The sequence below is a fragment of the Tachysurus vachellii genome, chromosome 14 (genome assembly GCF_030014155.1).
Source record: "Tachysurus vachellii isolate PV-2020 chromosome 14, HZAU_Pvac_v1, whole genome shotgun sequence".
Lineage (NCBI taxonomy): Eukaryota > Metazoa > Chordata > Actinopteri > Siluriformes > Bagridae > Tachysurus > Tachysurus vachellii.
The window spans coordinates 18,566,150-18,588,471 of NC_083473.1; the positions used below are offsets into that span (position 1 = coordinate 18,566,150).

A 22,322-nucleotide genomic window follows, 5' to 3' on the forward strand; every position below is an offset into this window, starting at 1 on the left:
CATTGTAACTAATTTTGTGCAAACTAAATGGTTTAAATATGACTGTTTGGTTCACACCACGAATATATCAGAGAATCAAATTGTTATTGCTTATACCTTATATGTACTTATCAATTTTTATTTTCATTTCCTACAATGATGATTCTAAAATTTATTTACCATTGTATATTTTTCATTTATTTATCGCTATTGTTAATAGTATTATTGTTGTGGTAATAGTCTTTGGAGAGTTAGTTTGGGAGAATGTTTTATGACTTAAATTGTATGAAACTTTTTTAATGCATTGAAGAAGTTTATAAATAAATATAAAATATAAAAATAGGTCAATTGTATATTAAATATATGTTTTGGTTATTAAATGCCATTAATTGAGCTTAGTGTATAATTTAAGAAGTCTGTTGTTCAATTTGTCAAAAATAGGATAATTTATATTAGTAGAACAGCAAAAAGAAAACAAAACTTTAATAGCATCAGTCTTTAATAGCATCAGTTCATTCACCATTTAAATGTACTTCTTTTATAATTTGCCAACCCTATGAGGACTTTGAGAAGAACCATCTCTTAATCAATACACAAAATAACATTCTATATATGCTGGATCTCCATCATTGAGTATTCGAAGGCTTCGGCATGGAGGAGTTGGTGTTGAATCTTTAATGAACTCAGATGATGAGTTCATTTATGAGTTGCTCAGGAGCTCCTGGTTACACAACTCGAACTGACTGTTATGACTGTAGAAATACATTATTTATAATCACATTCTCCAGTGCATAGTATAGTTGTAATATTTTATATTCAATCAATTCAATCAATCAATTTATTTATTTATAGCACCTTACAGCAACCTAAGTTGAACCAAAAAGTTTCACAGCATTAAAAAATTATTATTATTATTATTAGTAGTAGTATTAATTATATAAAATTAATATTAATTAATAATAGGTAAGAAGGTGCCAGGCCTGTACCTTCAGGAGAGCAGATTCAGTGCTGTGATGTGTTTTAAAGCCAGATTGGAATTGCGCTAGAATATGATTCCTTCCCAAAAAGACTGCAACTGGATAAAACCAACTTTTTCTAAAATCTTAGACAAAAAAGATAACTGAGACACTGGTCTAAAGTTAGACAATAGTGCAGGATCAACATTGGGTTTCTTAAGAAGAGGCCTGACCACAAAACCTGTTTCAGCACTCTGGATGGAATGATGTCCAGAGGACAGTTCGTTGGGGATACACGCTGGACCACCTCAGAGAGGAGAGAAAGGGACACTGGCTCAAACATATTAAACATAGAAGAGGGCATAGAAGAAGAGCATATATCAAGACCATTAGAAGAAATGTTCTGCCTAACAGAGGCCACCTTGTCAATAACATGATTGATAAATCCATCGCAAGTTGACCGTCATACATGTTTCAGAACATTGCAAGATGGATTTGTAACAGACTGGATAGTATTAAATAACACCATAGGATGATAACAGCTAATGGAAATTACACTTGAAAAGAACATACATTTAGCTTTTTTAACCACATTTTGATAGTATAAAAGACAATCATGCAGTATACCCAATGATACATGTAACTTGTCCTTCCACCTGTGCTCAGCTTGTCTGCAGCGCTGCCTGAGGGTACGCGTAGTATCTTTAAACCAAGGGTCAGGCTTGGCTCTCATAGGTCTGTCCTTGAAAGGTGCAATGGAGTCCAAAATCCCCGAACAGATGGAGTAGGAGATTTCATAGCATAAAATGGAGCAGTAAATGGAGTAGGGAAGTGTTCTAAAATGCAAATGTCCATTATTTATGAGATGGTTTTTTTTAAAGATGCTTTGAGCATTATTAAAAATGCTATATAAGTTAAACTGAATTGGACTGAATGATTTCAAGTGAATGTAAAAATGTGAAATAATTCAAATAAAATTATGAAGCTTGAAATCCCTTTGGTGCCATTTGCGTGTGATGTCATAGAACAATAGAAGTACAGTACATTTACATTTACATTTACAGCATTTGGCAGACGCCCTTATCCAGAGCGACGTACATAAGTGCTTAAATCTCTAACATTGAATACATTAATGCTGGCTCACCAAGTTACATACTTAAGATACCATGAGTTTAAAACATTTGTTCAAAGTTACAATGAGAAAGTGTCAAAGGTGTTTTTTTTTTGTTTGTTTGTTTTTTTAAATGCAAAAGATAAGGAAAGAAGTGCTAGTTGAAGTGTTTCCTGAATAAGTAGGTCTTCAACCGCCGCTTGAAAATAGCCAGTGACTCAGCTGTCCAGACCCCTAGGGGAAGTTCATTCCACCACCTTGGTGCCAGTACAGAGAAGAGTCTTGTAGTATACTTGCCTCTTACCCTGAGAGATGGTGGAACCAGTCAAGCAGTGCTGGTAGATTGGAGGGTGCGAGGTGTAGTGCGAGGAGTGATGAGGGCTTTGAGGTAAGAGGGAGCTGGTCTATTTTTGGCTTTGTAGGCCAGCATCAGTGTTTTGAATCTGATGCGTGCAGCTACCGCAAGCCAGTGGAGGGATTGCAGCAGCGGGGTGGTATGCGAGATCTTTGGCAGGTTGAAAACAAGCCGGGCAGCTGCATTTTGGATTATTTGCAGAGGACGGATTGCGTTCATAGGTAGACCTGCCAACAGTGCATTGCAGTAATTCAGTCTAGAAATGACAAGAGACTGAACAAGTACCTGAGCAGCCTGTGTGGACAGAAATGTCCGAATCCTTCTAATGTTGTAGAGAAGAAACCGACATGAGCGAGTCACATTAGCAACATGAGAGGAAAAGGACAGTTGATTGTCCATGGTTACCCCAAGGTTGCGAGCTGTGGCTGAAGGGGAGATCAGGTTGTTGTGCAAGGATCAGCAGTTTTGCTAGGATTGAGCTTTAACTGATGAGCAGTCATCCATGATGAAATTTCTGCCAGACATGCTGAGATCCGGTCAGAAGCTGTGGCATCTGAGGGTGGGAAAGAGAAGATAAGTTGTGTATCATCAGCATAGCAGTGGTAAGAGAACCCATGTGAGGAAAGAGGGAGTGAGTATACAGGGAGAAAAGAAAAGGACCAAGTACTGAGCCCTGTGGGACGCCAGTGGAAAGTCTGCGTGGAGCAGATGTCACTCCCCTCCATGTTACCTGATATGAGCGTCCTTCCAGGTAGGAAGCGAACCATTCCCAAGCTGATCCGCAAATCCCAAGACTCCTGAGGGTGGATAAGAGAGTCTTGTGGTTGACTGTATCAAACGCTGCTGAAAGGTCAAGGAGAATAAGAATGGATGACAGTTTGGGTGATCTAGCAGCATGTAGTTTCTCAGAGACATCCAAAAGGGCTGTCTCTGTGGAATGAGCTGCTTTAAAGCCAAACTGGTTGGGGCCTTGGAGGTTGTTCTGTGAGAGATAGACAGATAGTTGATTAAAGACAATGTGTTCAAGAATTTTTGAAAGAAACGAGAGAAGTGATACCGGTCTGTAGTTACTGATGTCTGATGGATCCAGAGCAGGTTTCTTTAGGATAGGAATAACCCTTGCTCCCTTGAAAGTAGTTGGTACCTGACCAGATGCTATGGATCTATTGGCGATAGTGGTAATGAAGGGCAGAAGGTCTTGCGAGATGGTCTGGAGCATAGTGGAAGGGAGTGGATCCAATGGGCAGGTGGTAGGATTGCAAGACTGGATGAGCTGTAAAATCTCTTCTGCTGCTACAGTTGAGAAATGCGACAACAAATGTGTAGGGGAGTCCATACTCTGAGATGTAAGTGCAGTCGGGGCTGAAGTGAAGGTCCGGCAGATTTCCTCAATCTTCTTCTGGTAGAAAGAAGCAAAGTCTTCTGTAGTCAGGGAGTATAAAGAGGGTGGAGCCAGGGGGTTGAGCAGAGAAGAGATGATGTTGTGGAATTTCCGAGGGTCATGTGAGGAAGCTTTAAGCTTTTCCTTGTAGAAGGAAGTCTTGGCAGAAGTCACATCTGAGGAGAACTTTTCAAGAAGTGTTTGGTAAGAATAAAGATCTGCATCAAGTTGTGATTTCTTCCACTTTCTCTCTGATGATCTTACTGTAGCTCTCTTCGATTGTTGCGCAGCACATCTGAAAGCCAAGGAGCAGATCAAGACGTTTTCTTGGGTTTAGTGAACATAGGGCAGAGGAAGTCCATAGTTGAGGAAAGAGATGAGAGGAAAGTATCTGTGACCGAGTCCAAGGGTAGTGAGGAAAAAGACTCAGGATCAGGAAGGGAAGAAAGAGTGCCAGAAGCTACAGAAGAAGGGGAGACAGAGTGAAGGTTGCGGCGGGTAAAAGCGAGGGGGTGAGAGGTCGTTTTAGGTAGGGTAGGGAGAGTGATGGTGAAGGATACCAGGTGATGATCAGAGACGTGTAGTGGGGTAGCAGTCACGTCTGTAGCTGGAGAAGGACGGGTGAAAACTAGGTCCAAGACATTGCCTCCTTTGTGTGTGGGGATGTAGCTGTTGAGTGTGAGGGTGAATGAGTCAAGAAGAGAAAGGAGGGAAGAAGAATGTAGCTTGTCAGAGGGGAGGTTGAAGTCAACAAGCACTGTCAGGGGGGAGCTATCAGAAGGGAAAGCACTAAGCAGTGTGTCCATTTCTTCCGGGAAGTCACCTAGGGGACCAGGAGGGCGGTAAACAACAATGATAACAAGGTTGATTGGAGAGGTAACTGAAATGGCATGGAATTCAAAAGAGGAGATGGTAAAATGTGACAAGAGGAGAGGTGTAAAGCACCATTTCTTTGACAGTAATAAGCCTGTACCACCACCCCTGCCTGTTTCTCGTGGTGAGTGAGAGAAAGCATAGGCAGAGGATAAAGCAGCTGGTGTAGCAGTGTTCTGTGGGGATATCCAGGTCTCTGGTAGCGCAAGAAAATCAAAGGAGTAATGGGAAGTTAAAGCAGAGATAAAATCAGCTTTTTTCACAGCAGACTGGCAATTCCAGAGCCCACCTACCACCACTGTTTGAGACTTACACAACAGAGGAGGGTAGATGAGGTTACTGGGATTGTGACCTCTGCTCTGTGGACGAGAGCATCTGCGAGAGTAGGAATTGAGTACAGAGATGGGTTTAAGGAACATATTTGCAGTCAAACAAGAGTGAGAATTAAGGTATGATAGAATATATCAAAACAGTACTAGACACTAATGTTACTTTGTGAGAGAGAGAGATACTTACAAATTGCTACAGACGCTAGCTAGAACCTTCAATTTAAATAGGTAAGCCCTGCCCACAATTCACACCTTAAGGTAGACTGAAACTACTCCTCATTAATCAGCTGAGAGAACAACAAAGACCAACACTATAAAATTAACAATGATATAGAATATAACACAATTCAAATCACACTACTCTAGAACAAAGTTAGTTAAGCAGATAGTATACAAAAGTCTTTACCAGAAGACAATATATTCAAATGAAGAGAGTTAAAGAGTTAAAGTTAAAGAAGTAGAACAAATCTAACAGTAAATAGTGATAAAGAACGTTGAACTTTGTGTTTATTGACGTTACTTTGATTACGAGAGATAATAAAGTTCATGAGTGCAGTTTGGGCGGCTGAAGAGAGACTTTCTTGGGGAGCCCTACTGGTGGCGGTCGTAGCTGCAACCACGGCAGTCATTAATGGTGCTTGCAAAGCAACATTCTTGATATTATGCTGGACAAAACTTTGGCACCTAACTTGTCCCGCAGCTTTTGTCCTAGAGACCCATGAATGAGGTGTCAAATTGACGGGCTCATTGAGGAGAGGTGTGCTATGACTTTTATAAGCGATCGGAATTCCGGAATTCCCGGTACGGAAGCTCAAAGTGGCTTTTTTTCCCCATAGACTTACATTATAAATTTTGGAGGTTTATAACTCGGCAAGTTTTCGAGCGATTTACACCAAACTCGACCAGCTCCTTTAGGACCTTACTCCGGACAAAGTTTTATTTCAGTAGCAACTTTTGTCCAAAAGTATTGGCACCCCACCGGGTATTCACATGATGTCACGTGTAGCCCCGCCCCCAAAATAAGCGAACTCAAAACATGTACACAACATGGACATGTCATATATCAAAACACTCAGCACAATGAGGGAACTTGCCACGTGCAAGCACCATTCACATTTTCTTCAGGAAATGTACATTCTAGTTATTTATTATTATGTTAATCGGGTAGTGATGGGAAGTTCGGTTGTTTTCCGTGAACCAGTTCTTTCGGACGGTTTGTTTTAATGCATAGATATATACACTAGATGTCGCCTTGTATACGACAGTACATTGGAATGAATGCGTCAATTGAGCCGCCATCTTGGTACAGGGGACCCCCTCCTTTTAATGCATCAGCGTCAATGTAGGCAAAGAAATAAAATCACCCTAAATCGTCATGAATGCAATTTTCTAGTTTTTTTTGGTCGTTCCAAAGGTCAGATATAAATTTATCATTAAGTCCAGAGAAAAATTAAGGTTTTGATATTAAGGTAATCTACTTTTTCACAATATAATGCATAGTGCTAGTAGGTCTAAGTTTATTACTTACATTCTTCCACTTGAGTAAACTTCAAATGAACAATCGCTACTTACCTTAGCCTACTGCATGCAATACTGCTACAATGGTGTGACTATACTGTATATACTACAGTATTTACTATACTGTGACTATATTGGTTTATTAAATATGATACACAAAGCAATTTGCAGGTGGAAGCAAATCACAAATTTGAGAGGAACATAATGTGAAAGTTAGATAGTTGTGAAAGTTAAAGCTATGTGAAAGCTATTTTCATGGCAAAAATTAAATTACAAAAACACAAATATCATATAAATACAATAAAAACAAAACAAATATAAACAGCAAGTCATATTATACATTTTTTGTAATTAACCAAAGATAAAAAAAAATCTAAACAGGCTTTTTTTTTCAGGCATAATGTCATTAAATATGTCCTTAAGTGAAGTAACTTGATAAAAGAGCATTCTGCTTGTGTTAAGTCCAGGACAATCTAATAAAGTTTGACAGATAAGGGAATCTTACAGAAAATAAATATAGTTTAATTACATAATAAAGTTGGATCTTTTCACCTTTAAGCCAAAAAAGCATGGGTCAATTTTTAATGTCCTTATTAAGAGCTTCGAAATCTACAAACATTGTTGGGTTTCCTAACTGTCAAAAAACGAATGGGTAACTAGCAGGGATTATCTGCGGTTGTTAACCAAGGACTGAAACAAACCAACGTAACCAGAAATATAATTTCCTAACATTCAATATCATAAAACACATTCTCACTTGTGAAATGTAATCCCTTGCTGTCTGTTTTTTATATTTCATTCGTTTGAACATCCAAACGCAGCACAGAAGTCCGGCATCGTCCATGCATTTAAAGTACAATAGCAATGTACAAAGATGGCGGCGGTTTTGACGCATTTTTAGGACCCCAAGGCGACATCTAGTGTATAGCAGAGATGGGGGACTCGAGTCATATGACTTGACTCGAGTCGGACTTAAGTCGCAAATTTGAGACTTGAGACTTGCTTGACAAATATTAAAAAAAAACTCGACTTGAATTTGACTTGACATTCATGACTTGAGACTTGACTCTGACTTGAGTTAAATGACTCAAAATAACTTGTTTTTTGTTTTAGTTTTATCTTTTTTGTCTATTTTGTTTTTAAATCTGTTTTTAAACGCATGCAAGAGCATAATCTAACCACGTGACACATCAGGCAAGCAGAGGGAGCGTGCGCACTAACTAATAAACCTTAACAATCATGACGAAACATGGAAGGCGCTACACCAAAAATAATTAAGTTCGGGTACCGGGATTTTGTGCAAGATGAGAAGAGAAGAACAGCAGTATGCGACCACATCACTCACAATTGAATGACAAAGTTCTATCAAATAAAATTTTTTGCAAGCGCAATGTAGTGTAAATGGTTGGTCACTGTTTATTTGTCAGCTTTTTTGCAATAGCACTTATAGGGGAGACCAGGGACAGTTGTAACACTTTTTGCAATTTTTAGCAATACATCAAAACCCATTTTTACTGGAATAACCAATTTGGTATATTATAAACTTCAATCTGTCAACTGCTGAAACAATGTTTTTAGGTGGTTTTATGAAATATGTACAGGTTGCAAAATTGATTTTAATACAGTCTCTCCACTGTTACAACCGTCCAGGTGTACAGGGACGGTTGTAACATGTCTAAAATATACATAATGAATCAATCATATACTCAAAATATTATTTATCAGTCATGTTATTGTGACTATTCATTTCATGTTTTTAAGTAATGATTACCTTTTTTTTCACACAAATGACAAAAAAGAGGATGAAACTGTCAAATTATAATGCAAGAAAATTATTTATTGGGTAGAACACCTCAAAAAAGGTTAAACATGATAGGTAGTGTTGTGAGCCAGTGGCATGCACAAGATGTTATCAGACACTGGCATGTACGGGATGGAGTTACAGGACTCTACATACCTGATACTGGTTCTCAGCAAATAAATAATACTAAACATAAAGGTACACCACAACCAATTATTAACTTATCCGTCAGTAGACAGACAGACATAGATAATACAAAGAGAAGGAGAAATAGGGAAAGAAAAGAGAAACGTAAGGTGAATAAACAAAGAAAGATTGATGTAAAAATACAAAAAGTTGAAGAATTGGTTGAAGAGTTGAAAGGTTTGAATAAGAGTGTTTAGAAGAAGACACCGAGGGATCAGACGCTGTACCTAGACAGCTGGAAGTAGATTCCAAAAGAAAAGAAGATTATAATGCATTATGTGTTATGATGTTTTATTTTCAGAATGTTCAAGAAGAAATCTGAAATGCTTTTCTTGTTCTTATGATCATGTATTCTCATGTAATAGAGTTGATTAGATTAATATTGTTTATTTTACTGTAAACTTTCTTGTAGTAAACACTTATAAAGCTTACTGTGTATTATCACTAGGGAGTATCCGCACACAAAGTGTTTCAAGGCCTGCTGTTGAAATGAAAAAGTATAAAAGCCCGCCTTGAATCACATTGTGGGTGCATTCTATTGTAGACAGCCTTAGTGCATGTTATACTTTAGGTGCATCAGGGAACAAACGCAAGTTTACACTTGGAGAGTGTTTCTTGGTTTGTTATAATCTTTGCATCTTAATACTTTCAACTTATTCTAGTACTGTTTGATTATTTGAAAGAAGTAAATAAAAGGATTATTTTATTTGTTTTATTTTACTTTTTATTTTTATTTTACATATACAGTATTACACACACCTATCTGTATTACACTACTTTTAATAAAAACAAGGCCTCCCATTGTGAGGATCCTGAAAAGACAAAAAGGTATAAGTCTGCCTCCTTCACTTAAAGATTCAAACAATAGATTAAGTAGAAGACCTTGGAGAGGAGCCTTTGTTAGAAGACCGAAGAGACTTCGAAGGACCCCTGCGTTCAAGGTAAGACCAACTTTGATAGGCACGGAGTCGTGTTGGAAACACAGGATCAACTATTAGGACACATTCCTTAGCGGGGGCGCACAGGGTTTCCTACGCAATCCGAAAACACGTGTCGCTAAGGGACAAGTACGTCAGTATAATTACATCAGTAGGCAAGTGTAAAAATCTCTTCCGTCTGTGCAGTCCTTGTGTGCCCAGGCTTTACAGGACCAGCACTGGAGCCAGACCTCCCTTGACCTGGAGAAGCTTTCCAAGCACACAATGCAGAATTCATTTTCATCATCAGATGAGTCCTGAGTTTTCTGCTTTTTCGGTTTGGATTTTTTGTTATTTCTGAAATTCAAAGGTGGTGCAAAGTCACATCCCTAGACAGTGAAAATATTCCTATTAAAAGGCCAAATTCCAGTGCATGCAAACCCTGCCTGAATATTTGCTGGTGATGCAGCACGGGGAAGGGCATGCTTCACAATGCCTGGCAGATCATAAATGGACATTGTGGCTCCTGGATGAGTTTTCATCCAGCCGTCACAGCAGTTGTATACCAGCCTCTTCAGTGGCCCATATACACTGCGATCCAAGGGCTGCAGCTTATGGGAACAGTGTGGGGGGAATGAGAGGAGGACGATGCCATGGCTCTTGCAAAAATCAAGCCCCTCAACAAATATTCAAGATTCAAACACATTCAACCACTTACTCAAAGGCTAATATAAAAGAAAGTGATGTTAAATTCAAAATGAAAAGACAACTGCATTTAAAACTCAGTGATTTGTCTGTGTCAGTGATTTTTATTACGGCCGCAGCCAGAAAATGTCTGCTGCCTGTTTTCTCCCGTTGCCATGGTGAATCAAGTATTGGAGCTCCATTGATGATCGCTTTTTACTAGTCGTCAGGCAGGAGCTCAACTCAGAGCGAACATACTCAGAGTTGACTTATCTAACTCAGATCAGCTGTTCTGGAACTGAAAAGTCAGTTTCACTTTACAGGGTAAGTCAACTCAGAGTTCAGGGTTAGGCTCAGAATTTGTTGAACCTCCTTTCTGGAATACACCCAGGACCTGTTTATGAAGTTTACTTGAGTTGTTATTCTGCAAAGCATTCAACTAAACAAAAAGTATGCTAAAAATAGTTTAAACATGTAGTCTAAGTAAACATGTAGTTGCAGTCTAAGTGCTAAGTGACAGTAATGTCTAGACATCATTAGCATGATTTGTATCATTGAGGGTCTGAACTCATTCTTGTCTTATTTGTGTTTTATAGTCAGCAGATGGTCCAGACCTCACTGACACTCCGGTGGCTCTCCTGACAGTCTTCACGGATGACCCTACTGATGCGGCCCTCTTCAGCCCTAAGAGCTTCTGTATTGTCGTGGAGGATGAAATACTTGTGAGTGGTCCCACAAATCTGGCTGACTCATTTCTTCTGCTCTTTGGGTACATCTATGCACTAGACCTACAGTATCCAAATAATCTCAAGCTTACTTTCACATTTATCCAAAAAGTTATCGTGTGTCTTGAGGACAACAAACCACTGAAAGGGCGTCTACTGACACTGAAGAATGATTTGTTCAATGAATGAATCACTCAGAATGGATTATTTGTTGAGTTAAGTATTGAGGAAGTTTTTGTTTTTTTTCCCCCTCTTTACAAATGAAATTGCCTGTTCTACCTCAGATTTAAGATGTGACACTGTTTGCCTGTTCTACCTCAGATTTAATACATTGATTGTTAAATTTTAAAAACATTGACGTATTGCCCAGCCCAAGTTTGTACTGAATAACTTGTGTGAAACGAATGTTAAATTCATGCACTAAAGATGTTTAATGTTCTGTTGCCTTATGCCTACCTTGATGCCCTACCTTGATGTTGCCAGTTGAAGTATGGCACAGTAGAAACCAGCACTTTATTTGAATGTTTAATTTTAACCGTGTTAAATGGTTCCACATTCTAATAGTTGTCATTGCTGTTGAAGATAGATTATACTTAGAATCTTATTGAATCTTATCATGAATCCTTTGTGAGTTTTAAATCCTAATTTTTACTGAATAATGTGAGATGGAGACCCGAAATACTGAATCTACCCTCTGTAGCAATGACCACTATCAGAATATGGAAAAATAACACTTAATGTACTTTATAAAAACAAAATGTGTTTTAAAGTCATTTCCTTTTGTTTTAATTTATCTCAAGCACTTTGTTTTGACTGATCCGTTTTGATTTGTGCCTTTTAAAAAGCACATTGTGTTTAATTAAAAAAAAAATGTTAAATTGTCACTTTAGTGTTTTCTAACATTACTAGATGATTATAACTGTGTAGTGGGCCGACATCAGTATTTCAGTTTAGAATTAATTTTGAGTGCATGTCCCACATTGAGCTGAAGAATATTTAAAATTTTGAGAGTATTTCCCACATTATAGGAGTTGAGGAATATTTAAAATTTTGAGTGTATTTCCCACATTATAGGAGTTGAGGAATATTTAAGATTTTAAGTGAATTACTTATTAGGAAGTTATTCACTTAAAATCTTAAATATTCCTCAACTCATATAATGTGGGAAATTATAAGATCAAGATAACATTGAGATAATTTAAGGCAACTGAACATGTAATTTTTGTTTTATCTAAACTTAAAACATTTAAAAACATCACTAAAAAATTTGTGTAATCTGTTACAAAATAATTTTTGAGTTCTGTGAACTTATTAGGGTTTACAGTGCAAATATATGGCCTTGACCTTGCTAAATGCCTCTGCGAGGTTGTGATATTCAGCCGGGAGGTCGGGAATGACTGGAGTGTCAGACGTGGTGGTCGCGGAGTACAGCGGAAGTAGTGCTTCGGAGGGCGTGATGAGGAGAGGTAATCAAGTGGAATCTGATAGTTTCGCTGTGACAGGGACCCACTAGTAGCTCGATTTCCTCAGTGACGAATCTTATCCGTTCCTCTCCGAGGGGTCGACCGCCTATTGCCTCCACTACCACGGGGACAGCACACTCAGTTAGCGGGATGGTAAATTTCGAGATTTCCGAGAGCCTCCAGATCAGTGCTTCCGCCCGGTACTTTCAGGCGTACGTCGAACCGGGCACAAGTCTGAGTTTGAGGGGCGAAAGTGGTCACGCTCACTAATGTACTCTGCTCGTTGTGTGGTCTAACGGGGCAGTACGGCAGTCGATGTCCGGGGCACCACAGTATAAGCAGAGTCGGTGATTGATGCGACGTGCTCTTTCCTCGGGAGTGAGATGAGCGTATGCGGGGTGCGTGGGTCCGGCGTTCTCAGAAGGCGGGGTGCGTGTGGGTGAGCGCCAGGCTCGGATCAGGTTGTCAATTCAGATAGACAGCTCCATGAATTCAGATAGGTTTCTCCCCTCGTCACGACAGGCGAGTTCTGCTTGCAGCTCGTGGTTCAGACCTTTGCGGTAGAGGAGCTTGAGGGGTTTCTCCTCCCAGCCCGCCTGAGCTGCGAGGGTGTGGAATGCTAGCGCATACTCCGCTGCGCTGCGGTTCCCCTGGGAAATGTACAGGAGGCGCTCCAGTGCGCTCTGTCCTCCAGCAACCTGTTCAAATACGCTGCGAAATTGGGTGATGGTGATTGAAGGAGGGAAACGTGGATCCGTCCTCCCTCCATACTGCTGTGGCCCACTCTAGAGCCCTTCCGGTGAGAAGGGTGCAGACGAGTGCTATTCGGCTGGCTTCTGTGGGGTAGAGAGACGGTTGTTGTGTCATAAACAGCAAACACTGCATCGGGAAACCCATGCATTTTGCCGGATCTCCATCGATTTTCTCCGGGAAGGAGAGCCGTGGCTTAGCGGCTGCGGAGGCTGCGGAGATATCTTGCAAACTGTGCAGGGCTGTGACAAGTTAGTGAGGCGAGACGAGCCAGCTGTTGGGAGTGGTTGCTGGATTGCTGAACTTGGGAGAAGGGCTCCGTTGTGAGCTGCGAGGCAGTGGCTGGATCATGTTGCGGCGAAGTCTTCTGTAAAGATAGGTCATGAGACGAAGGGATCCATTTGCACCCTTTAAATGAGAACTCGTAAGTCAACAGGCTTGGGTCAGAATCAGCAAACACAACAACGTAATTGAGGCAGAAATCAGAATCAATAATACGGGCAGAAGATCAGGCAGGCGGCAGTCAATTGTAAAACAGAGCAAAACAGAACAGTCAGAAACCAGGAAGACACAGGAAAACAAACGCTCAGACCGACAGCAGAGGCAAATCGAGACTTCGCACTGGAGTAAAGTTCAAGTTCAAGTTTTATAGGAAATTATGGGAGGTGTAGTCCGGAAGCCGTTAGTACTCAGGCGAAGGTTTCCTCTGGTGGCGATCGGGGGACGAGGCAGGTGCTTCCGTCATCACAGTGACAGAACCTTTGAACATTAATATTGAATTTAACTAATTTGCAGTGTGATGTTTGTTAATATTGAAATGGATACAAGACGATTGTGGAACCTTTGATGACCGTGAATAGGTGTCTATTACAATGTAAAATCATCTGACGTGAGTTTCATGGACTTTTCTATTTTTCAATTCTATTTTTCTATATATCTCCTCCGGGAGACCGAAATTCCTGAACACATGATGAAACAGGGCCTCGGCTGTCTCGAGGGCCGTGGGCAGCCCCTTCAGAGGCACAAGTCGGCAGGCTTTAGAGAAGCGGTCCACCGCTACCAGGATACACGTGTTACCCCCTGACCGTGGCAAGTCGGTCAAGACGTCGATCCCTAGGTGTGACCATGGGCGCCGAGGGACGGGGAGCGGCACCAACTTGCCGACGGGCAGGTGGCGAGGTACCTTGGCCATGGCGCAGGTGGAACACTCCTGGACATAGCGGGTAACCTCTTCTGCCATCCTCGGCCACCAGTAGCGAGCCTGAAGGAGCTGGACTGTCCTCCTCTCTCCTGGGTGGCCCTTGCCCGGTCCCTCATGCACCGACTGGATTAGCCCACCACGGCAGGATGTGGGAACAAAGACCCTTCCCTCAGGGCAGCCTCCGGGGACGGGCTCCTGGATGGAGGCAGCACGGATCTCGCTGTCCATGTCCCAGACAATAGGCCCCACGACGATCGAAGGGGGAAGAATGGGGTCCGGATGTCTGAGTTCCTCAGGCCCGAACATCCGGGACAGGGCGTCGGCCTTTCCGTTAAGTGCCCCAGCTCGGTAGGTGACGTGAAATTGGAACCGAGTGAAGAAGAGGGCCCAGCGAGCCTGCCTGGCATTGAGTCTCCGGGCCTCCCGCAGGTACTGGAGATTCTTGTGGTCTGTGACCACAGTAAATGGGTACCCTCCAACCAGTGCCTCCACTCATCCAGGGCGAGCTTAATAGCCAGAAGCTCACGGTTGCCGATGTCGTAGTTCTGCTCTGCCGCCGAGAGCTTGTGTGAGAAGAAAGCGCACGGGTGGAGCTGTGGTGGGGTGCCTGATCGCTGAGAGAGAGTGGCCCCCACCCCCGTCGAGGAGGCGTCCACCTCCACCACAAAGGGCCTCCGGGGGTCTGGATGACGCAACACGGGAGCGGAGCAAAAGCGCTGGCGGAGCTCCTCAAACGCCCCCTGGGCCTCCTTGGTCCACCTCAGGGTCTGCGCCTTACCCCTGAGGAGAGAAGTGAGGGGAGCGGTGATCTGGCTGTAACCCTGAATGAACCGACGGTAGAAGTTAGCGAAGCCCAAGAAGCGTTGGAGTTCCTTAATCGTCCCCGGAACGGGCCAGTTCCTCACTGCTTTTACCTTCCTGTCGTTCATCTGTATCCCCCGTGCACTGATGACGTAGCCCAGAAACTGCACCTCCTCACGGTGAAACTCACACTTGGAGAGGTTAAGGTAGAGCTTTTGGGAACGAAGAGCCCCTAGGACCTCACGGACGTGGTGATGGTGCTCCTCCAGGTTCCTTGAGTATATCAGGATGTCATCGATGTAAACCATGACGTACCTTTGTAGGAAGGGACGGAGCACCTCGTTCATGAACCCCTGGAACACAGCTGGGGCGATAGATAGGCCGTACGGCATGACCCGGTATTCGTAGTGTCCGGAGGGCGTTATGAAGGCGGTCTTCCACTCGTCCCCCTTCCTGATGCGTACCAGGTTATACGCGCTCCGGAGATCAAGTTTAGTGAACACCCGTGCCTCCCTTAGGGCTTCCAGAGCTGCTGGGACAAGCGGGAGAGGGTAAGGGAGAGGGGAGATCTGGGCGTTAAGCTGTCGGTAATCAATGCATGGACGTAGCCCCCCGTCCTTCTTCCCCACAAAGAAAAAGCTCGACGCAGCCGGGGAGGATGACTTAGTGATATACCCCTGCCGGAGAGCCTGCTGGACGTACTCCTCCATAGCCTGATGTTCTGGAGCGGAAAGGGGGTAGACTCGGCCCCTTGGCAGCTTAGCCCCGGGAAGCAGGTCGATGCAGCAGTCCCCAAGCCGGTGAGGGGGGAGACGAGTAGCCGCCTGGGCACAGAACACGTCCTTGAAGGCCTGGTACTCCGTGGGGATCTCTGCCTGCTGGGATGTCGTAGCTTCCTCCACCCTGGTGGCGCCTACCAGGGCATTGGGGACCCTGGATGGCAGCCGGGAGAGGCAGTGTTCCCGGCAGTGGTCACTCCATTGCAGGATATCGCAGGGGTCCCAGGAGTATGCAGGGGCGTGCTGTTTCAGCCAGGGCCTACCCAGGATCACGCTGACAGTGGACTCGTCGAGCACCATGAACCTTATTTCCTCTGTATGGAACAGCCCCACGCATAGAGTCACTATGGGCGCACAGTACTTCACCCAGCCCCGACCCAGTGGGCGTCCCTGGATGGTCTGGACGGCTAAGTCCTGGGAACCCCTCTCCCGGGGGAGCTGCAAGCTGTTGAGGCAGGCTTGAGAGATGAAGTTCCCTGCCGAGCTGGAGTCCACCAGCGCATCCACAGAGAGAGAGAGAGGGAGTTAGAAGCGTCACCGAGAGTGTGGACAGAGTAGAAATGTCAGATGGAAACTCTACCGTACTCACCGCTGCCGGAGCAGGACACGTGGGGCATCTGGCGCCGGAGTGGCCAGGGCTCCCACCATACTGGTACTTGCCCGACGCCCAGCGGCTGTTCCTCCCCCACCGGGGAAGCCTCTGAGAACCCAGCTGCATGGGTTCGGCGTCAGGGGTGGCCGCCAGTCCAGGCTGTTCCCCCGAGGTTGGTGACGGGGTGGCATGCGGACAGTCGCTGAGAAAGGCCGATGGATTTCCCAATGAAGTCCTCCAACCCCGTAGCGTCATCAAACACCGCCATGGCCTGTTTAATCTCGGGAGAAAGACCCAGCCGATATACCCCCAGTAGCGCCGACCTCGTTCGAGCCACTAGATGCCACCAAGGTGCGAAAACGCAAGCTGTACGCCGTGATGTCATCCTTCCCCTGGCGCAAGCTAAGCAGCTGGTCCGCTGTGTATAGGACCCCGGAAGCGGCACTGAAAACTTCGCGGAAGTGTGCCGCGAAATGAGCGTATACGTCCATCATGGGGCTGGCAGAGTCCCATAAGGCCTGAGCCCAAGCTAGCGCTCTTCCGGACAAGAGCGAAATGAGGAACGCCACCTTGGGGCTCTCGGAAGGAAAGCGCTGAGGCTGCATCTCCATGTAGAGGTTCACCTGGAGTAGGAAGCCGCGGCACGCTGAAGCTTCTCCCGAAAAAGTTCCGGGGAGCGCCATGGGACTGCTGGTGATAGCGGGGGGTTCCGGACGAGCGGCGGTGGGGGGAAAGGCGGCTCGAAGCGCGGCGACCAGATCCTGAACCGGATCGGAGGATGTGCTGGGTCGGTTCTCCATGTTCCCGTAAGAAAATGACCCTCTTATTTCCTTTTTTTTTTTTTTTTTTTTTGAGGTCCGTTATTCTGTTATGCCAGACACAGAGGTGGAAGCCGAAGTGAAGGCAAACAGTTTTAATGCCATAAACACACTGGTTAGCAGAGACAATGATATATCCGGTGGTGCGCTAGGGAGCGCGGCCCACGAAGTCCGGAAGTGAATGCAATCAGCAGTCTGTGTCCAAATCCTAGGGAGCGCGAAGCTGGGCGTGTAGTGAAAAGCACAGCCGAACCATAGATAATAACGGACGGAGGTTAGAGTGAGAGAGGGGAGTATATATGGTGGTTGATGAGGTTGAAACACGAGTCCGGTGTGTGTAATTAGTACGCCGGCGAGCCGCTCCGTGCAGAAGAGTCAGGTAGCTCCCTGACACAAACAAATAAATAAGTAAGTAAATAAATAAATAAAAAGAATAGTAATAAGAAGAAACTTCACAATTATGTGGCACTTTGTGTTGGTCTATCACATAAAATCTAATAAAATACATTTTTGTTTGTGGTTGTAAAACAAACAGCTGAGTTATTTTTCTCATCCTTACATCTTTCAGTTTAAAACTTGTTATGAAAAAAATCATGACTTCATTCTGGTTATTTAAAAAGTCCACATAAATCTTTTTGTAATATATTTAGTTTATTCTGTAATGTCCCAGAAATAATGGCCTCTCCCTGGTCATGGTGTTGGCGTGGCAGGATGACCTGAAGAAGAGCATGTCTCTGATTGTCATCATCTCTGTCATCATCTCTGATGACACCGAGAGAAAAAAGAGGAATTTGTAGAGGAGGGATGGGATCTTGGAGGTGAAGATGAATTGGAGAAATTTGAGCGTAATGCCTCATTATTTATTTTTATTTGGTCTTTGCTGATATAACCTTTCGAAAAGCTGTGGATTTTAAGTAAGAAAGAAGCATCAGTGAAGTTCACACTAAATGGCATTTTAGTAAAAAATTGTATTTACAATTTAGCATTTTCAATTTGTGTACCTCGAACCAGTCATAAAGCTTTCCCTTATATTTCCTTTTATATACGTAAATCTGTGGAATTTAAGTGAGAGAGAAGCATCAGTGAAGTTCGCACTAAATGGCATTTAAGGTGAAATATATAATATTTTACAATTTAGCATTTTCAATTTCTGTACCTCTTTCCAGTCTATGTCTGTGTGCCTATTGCCACCTTGAAAATAATTGCACACACACAAAAAAAAAATCATTAAAGGCATTTATGAAATCAGATTCAAGGCTGTCTTAAAATGCACAACAATATCCTATGCCAGTATGCTTATGCATGGCAGTGTACGCAAAACCTAGAACTTTTATTTACATACACACCGAATCAGCCACAATCAGCTCACAAGATCACAATTCACACTTTGATCAACTTTGAGAACTGACTAATAGGTTGCACCTCTAGACAGAATAAACAATATCTGGACAGTGCTTGAGGTGTCATGTAAGCTAGAAATAGAGCTCCAAAGTCAGTTAAAATGAAAAATTCAACTTAATAGTTACAACATGGTGATAATGCTGATGATCCAACGTTTTGATCTAGATCTATCAGGTCACTTCACAAATGTAGACGATTCCTAGCTTTGTAATAGCACAATCTCTAGCAAAAAAAAAATGACCAGCTCTATGTGCAGTTTTACTCTATAGACAGCATGTGTGATGTGCTGGTACCTCTGAAGTCACGGTACACAAAGTGTTTCCAGAGTAAGTTATCTTGAGAAACAGAGTGCAGGTGTCTGCATACTTTAGACAGCTTTCGGATCGATGGAACATCCAGCAGCCGCATTATCCTTAAAAGCAGCTCAGGGGGCAGCACAGTCAGACCAAACAGTGCAGGCAGACCCAGTGCTGTAGAGTGAACATGAAACAAAAACACAGACAATCTGTGTATAAGTGGGTACAAATCTACTGCAACTAGTGTGCAAAGGGGTAGAACAGTAAAGAAAGAACTGGCTCTGATTTAAGGATATACTGTACCTTCTCTAGCTCTTGCAATTAGTGGGTAAACCAACTGGTCCTTAAAAACACGAGATAGTTTCTGCATATCTCTGTAGACCAGTCCAGCATTTCCACCTACGAGGACAAAACCTCTTTAATTCACCAGACAAATAATTAAAAACTGGGTCCATATAAACAAACACACTTTACATCGTCATACAACTGTACATAAAAGACAATACATAAAAAAAAAAGTGATAAGTAATAGAGGATTCTAGAATATGAATATAACAAGTTAGCTTATGTTCCTCATAATTATAATGTTCAGTTCTGAAATATCATACAAAATTCTTTACAGAGCTAGACAGTGGTGTTACACTTGTTTAAATTTAACAGCTCTTCTATTATGTACTGCAGTTGCATATAAAAGAAAAAGCAACCTTTATTTGTTACATATATATTACAGCACAGTGAAATTCCTTATTTTGTATATCTGAGATTGTTAGGAGGTTGTTGTCAGCACAGGGTCAGACTGTATCAGAGAGGGTTAAGGACATTGCTCAAGGACTGGGGATGAACAACTGACCTTCTATCCATGAAAATAAAGACTAATGACAAAGATATTTTCATTTAACATACATAGTGTCATATACCGCACCTGCCCACTCCTTAGTCACGTACTCGTCAGGCTTCAGTGCCAGTGTCTGTGAAAACTCTACTGCACCGGTTGTCGTCATAGTGGCTGTGAGGCGGGACACAATGACTACACCATCAGCTGCAGCTACAGTGAATGAATGCAATAACAACACCTATGTAACAGAAACAACATGCGTACCTTTTATAATAAGTGTTTGGCCCTTCAGCATACCAACCATCTGAACTGGCCTGTACTCACAGGATGGGTGAAAGTACTGCAGCCTGCAGAGATACTCTAATGCAAGCCAGCTGCTGGGCATTTCTCCGACTCTGATGTCACTACCCTGCACTCATCACATATTCAAACCAAATCACACGTTTTAAACACTCAAACAACCACCAAGCTTTCTTTGTTTGATTGGTAAAAGTGACAACAGAGAATGCAATAAAGCTACACAATGTAAGACACTAAAATATTTAGTATTAATATTGTCTTAGAATTAGATTTATGTATCACTTATGCAGCAATGGGGCGGTTCTGTATTGTGTGACCTCTGACCTGTGCCAAGAAGCCGGTCTCCAGCAGGAACACGTGGGCTGCTAACAGCAGGCAGTCCGAGGTGCTGCTGCACTGCGCAGTCTGGTACAGTGTCTCTAGAGAGGGAGGAACCTTATCTTTCTCAGCTTCACAGCACAGCATGGGCCCAGGGATGAAGTGCCCCATTGCCTCCTGCTCAGCCTCACCTCTGTCCATATCAGTCTCCTCAGTCTCACATGTAGCACATGTGCTATCTGGGCTCTCATGGCTGCTACTGGTGTCTGACTGAACGAATTAACTCAGAGTTGATGAAAATGTTATACATATATTTGCTTATTTATTATTACAAGGAACAAGTCACAGTCTGAAACTTTGGATAATGATAATAAAAATGGGATACAGTAGCCTAGTGGTTAAGGTGTTGTGCTACCAATCGTAAGGTTGTGAGTTCGATTCCTACGTCCACCAAGCTGCCACTGCTGGGCCCCTGAGCAAGGCCCTTAACCCTCAATTGCTCAGTTGTTTTAAAAAATGAGATAAAATGTAAGTCGTCTGCTAAATGCTGTAAATGTAAAAATAGCTTCTCGGAAAAAAAGACAGATTTCTGACATTCATTAAATATTATATATATATATATATATATATATATATATATATGTATATATATATATATATATATATATACACACACACACACACACACACACACACACACACACACAGACGTCTCCATCCTCTACCATCTTACAAGCAGAGACAGGAAATATGCCAAACAAAAATATTACAATACTTGATAGAAACGTATTGTAGCATCAACTCTGTTGTCTTAAAATATGTAATGCAACAGTAGTTAGTAAGAATAAATATTAATTTATCAATATTTATATTGATATTTTATATATTAAGAAAAATAATAAAAGGCATTTGTAATTATTACATATATTTACAATATATCACGATGCAGACACAGAAAAGTGTATTATGACATCATTAAAACAATACTAATATTATGTTGTCATATCACACACATCTCAGCACTCACCTGGTGTGTAGATAATCCAGCGGGACTCTGAGCTGTGTTCTGATCAGCTAAAACGTTGCTGTTACTGTGAAATGGAAGCATCTCAGATCAACATCAGCTCAGCCACAAAGCATCAGACCACACAAACTTACTAAAAACTGTGTGCTCATGAAACAGTGAAGAGTGATGTAAAGTGCAGCATGGATTAACTTGTAGAGTTTAGAGTTTTGTAAAGTGTAGAATAGTGTAAAGTGTATAGAGTTTAGTGGTGTGGAGTTTAGAGTCATGTAAATTGTAGTGTAAAGTGGTGTAAAATATAGAATGGAGTAAAGAGTAGCATAATGAACACTGGGTCAATCCTCCACTCCCACTTTAACATATACAGCAGTGGTCTTCACTATTTTTTTCATGCGAGCCACACTGATAGGACAAAGTCAATAGGAGAGCCACTTTCACTGCAAAGTTTCACCACATTGCTTTGTTGCTGTTCATTTTGTGCGGGGGATTGTTTGATAAGAAATCGATCCATTTTTTAGTCCGTGTGTACAGTAAACACAAGTTGTTAACTACAGTATGATAACATCCTCTGACATATACAGCAGCTCCTTGTGCTACAGTGCCATCATCAGTTTACTCTAAAACATTTAGATGTAAATTCTGAGCAGGCAGCAATGTGTGTATGATGAGAGCAAGGCCCACCCAAACACAACATTCAAAAATGAAGGCAAGTTATGGACACTATGGAACACTGTCAGAACACAGGTTGGTGACTAGACAAGCATCTGGTACTAAGTACAAAGAAATGAGGATCTGGCTTGACAACCTCTTTTTGGAGAATATACAGTAGCATGAAACACAAACTAGCTTCTGGCAGGCCGCCAAAAACTGGGTATTGCGCAGAACGCAGTGAGTCAGTGACGAGTCAAATAATATATATAAATATATAT

The 22,322-nt window shown here is 42.5% G+C and overlaps 1 protein-coding gene across 2 annotated transcripts; it reads right to left on the bottom strand.

Annotated features, from left to right (window-relative positions):
* Positions 1-17,687: 17,687 nt before the first annotated feature.
* LOC132856997 (F-box only protein 7-like) lies at positions 17,688-21,560 on the bottom strand. 2 transcript variants are annotated; one of them, XM_060886922.1, is made up of 9 exons: positions 21,397-21,560; positions 20,376-20,639; positions 20,076-20,160; positions 19,839-19,961; positions 19,220-19,315; positions 18,914-19,090; positions 18,376-18,410; positions 18,221-18,271; positions 17,688-18,120 (listed from the first exon to the last, which is right to left on the bottom strand). In XM_060886922.1, exons 1-9 carry the CDS (start codon positions 21,475-21,477, stop codon positions 18,076-18,078), a joined length of 957 nt encoding a protein of 318 aa, XP_060742905.1. In that variant the 5' UTR covers positions 21,478-21,560; the 3' UTR covers positions 17,688-18,075. The 2 variants fall into 2 exon arrangements, with proteins under 2 accessions (XP_060742905.1, XP_060742904.1); XM_060886921.1 differs by having other exon boundaries at positions 19,839-19,922; positions 20,016-20,160.
* Positions 21,561-22,322: the final 762 nt, after the last annotated feature.

Bases quoted from the DNA above. Each gene is read 5' to 3' on its own strand.
- LOC132856997 (XM_060886921.1), bottom strand. From the start codon at position 21,477: ATGCTTCCATTTCACAGTAACAGCAACGTTTTAGCTGATCAGAACACA. The intron at 18,272-18,375 runs GTACAGAAATTG...TAAATTCCACAG, and splicing joins CAGACATAGACTGGAAAGAG to ATTTACGTATATAAAAGGAA. The intron at 18,121-18,220 runs GTACACAAATTG...TAAAATCCACAG, and splicing joins AGCTTTATGACTGGTTCGAG to CTTTTCGAAAGGTTATATCA.